The 2,516-nt window shown below is 46.1% G+C and overlaps 1 protein-coding gene across 1 annotated transcript; it reads left to right on the top strand.

Annotated features, from left to right (window-relative positions):
• The first annotated feature begins 480 nt into the window (after positions 1-480).
• On the top strand, positions 481-2,163 carry LOC121507152 (potassium voltage-gated channel subfamily A member 10). Its single transcript, XM_041783337.1, has one exon. The coding sequence runs from the start codon at positions 481-483 to the stop codon at positions 2,161-2,163; it is 1,683 nt and encodes a 560-aa protein (XP_041639271.1).
• The last annotated feature ends 353 nt before the right edge of the window (positions 2,164-2,516 follow it).

The following is a 2,516-nucleotide window of genomic DNA, read 5'->3' on the forward strand; positions in this document are numbered from 1 at the left end:
TTTTGATGAGTTTCTTTTATTTCCAAGAGAAAGCGCAGGCATTTTTTCCATTTAATTTGTTCAGTTTGTAGTAGATGATCAGCAGTAATACCATTGGCTTCTTTCAGGGTAAGCACTTTGCAGCCAAACTTGCAGAGTTTGTGTTTCGCCTTCGGTCATGAGAGAAAAATGGGGAGAAAAAATAACTGTACCAGCACAGTATCAGATGCTGCTGATGCAAACAGGAGTTGACAGAAAAATCTCCACACCAACAAAACAGTTTTGCACCATTTAACAAAATATAACCCTTTCCTTCCCTGATCTTTTTACAGATTACAAAGAGGACTCGATCCAGGCGGAGCGACCAGCTGCCTGAATGATAGTCAGAAGGAGGGAGGTCCTGCAGGGGTCTTCAGCGTGGCACTGGTTGTGGGGTCCCCTCTGTCTCCTGCACTCGATCCGGGCTGATAGACGGAGCAGTGGCTAGTGAGAAAACAGGGGATGGAGGTGCCGCTTGTTAACTTTGAGAACATGGATGATGTTGGCATCAATCTGGGGGACCCGAACGACTCAAGGTATCCGACTTCTCCCACATCAGAGGCCCCCGATCAGAACCTTCTACCCCACCGTTTGAGTTCTCCTCATCAGTCGCCACACAGAGGTCGACGCCGGCATCAGTCTGGCCAAGAAGGGCTGTCACCGTCCACTCCTCCGACCCTGACCACTAAAGCAAACTCCAGCAGCTGCAGCTTGATCTCTAATCTGAAACTTCTAGTCAACAGCGAGTCTCCCACTGACAGCGTCTTCAGTAAAATGGCGAAGGATTGCTACGAGAATGAAGATTTGTTTGAAAAGCACTACATGGAAGAAAAAGATGAGAAGGTTGTCATCAATATTTCAGGACTGATGTTTGAGACGCAGCTTAGCACCTTGAATAAATTTCCTGAGACGCTTTTAGGTGACCCCATGAAGAGGATTAGCTACTTTGACCCAATGAGAAACGAGTATTTTTTCGACAGAAACCGCCCATCTTTTGATGGGATCCTCTACTACTATCAATCAGGGGGGAGAATCCGTAGACCAGCCAACGTACCATTGGATGTTTTTGCGAATGAAATAGTTTTCTATGAGTTGGGTCATGAAGCGATGGAGCAGTTCCGCGAAGACGAAGGGTTTATCAAAGAGCCAGAGGTCCTTTTGCCCACTAACGAACTCCAACGACAATTCTGGCTCCTGTTTGAGTACCCGGAAAGCTCTAGTGCCGCCAAATCAGTCGCTCTGGTTTCTGTGTTTGTCATTGTCATTTCAATCTTCATCTTCTGCTTAGAGACGCTGCCAGAGTTCAGGGAAGACCATGACTTTATGCCGGGTTTAACTGAAATCATCAATGGCACCCAGGAGGCGCATCGTCCAGCGGTTAAAGATGTAATGGCGTACTTAACAGACCCATTTTTCATTGTGGAGACTATTTGCATCATTTGGTTCTGCTTTGAAGTCGGCGTCCGTTTTGTGGTGTGCCCGAGCAAGAGTGATTTCTTCAATAACATCATGAATATCATCGACATAGTCTCTATAATTCCCTACTTTGTAACGCTGGGAACAGAGCTGGCCACAACCCCCGATGATGCCAACTCGAGTCAGAACATGTCCTTGGCAATCCTTCGAATCATCCGTCTCGTGAGAGTTTTCCGAATTTTTAAGCTCTCCCGACACTCGAAAGGACTTCAGATCTTGGGGCAGACCTTGAAAGCCAGCATGAGGGAACTTGGTCTGCTCATCTTCTTCCTTTTTATAGGAGTCATCCTTTTCTCAAGTGCCATCTACTTTGCAGAAGTGGATGAGCCCCAGACGCAGTTTGTTAGCATCCCTGACGGCTTCTGGTGGGCCGTGGTGACGATGACCACAGTGGGATATGGAGACATGTGCCCCATCACGATGGGAGGCAAAATGGTCGGCACCCTCTGTGCCATTGCCGGTGTCCTGACCATTGCCCTGCCCGTCCCTGTCATCGTCTCCAACTTTAACTATTTTTACCACCGTGAGACTGAGCAGGAGGAGAAGCAGATCATGGATGCAGCAGCTGAGGCTGCCCAGAAAACATCAGCTGCTAACAAGTATGGAAGCACGCCTTCACTAAACAAGAGTAACGGCACCTGGCAGAATGAGAAAAACGGTATGCACTGATGGAGAAACTTGAGTATTTATTTATATTGAATGCATGGAAAAATGGACAAATCAAACATATCCAGAAGTAGAAGCACTGGGTGATATCAGTCTTTTTTTCTCACTGTTTTGTACTCTGAACATGGCAGCATATTGTTACAGTATTAGTAGGCTCTGTATGGTGAGACAGCCTTTAAACCAGTTGTCTGATTGCTTGTGGATGTGTCAAAGTGCAATTAACACAACTCAACTACAATAATGTATGTTAACTCTCATGACAGGAAGTGAAAGGTCTCGTTATCGTCAATCATCCAGTGCAGTTTGAAAAAAACATGATGGCTCATTCGTACTATAAACATTTCACCTTGAAAATG

Source organism: Cheilinus undulatus, linkage group 3, assembly GCF_018320785.1.
Source record: "Cheilinus undulatus linkage group 3, ASM1832078v1, whole genome shotgun sequence".
Lineage (NCBI taxonomy): Eukaryota > Metazoa > Chordata > Actinopteri > Labriformes > Labridae > Cheilinus > Cheilinus undulatus.

Coding starts and splice junctions, on each gene's coding strand:
- LOC121507152 (XM_041783337.1), top strand. CDS start 481: ATGGAGGTGCCGCTTGTTAACTTTGAGAACATGGATGATGTTGGCATC.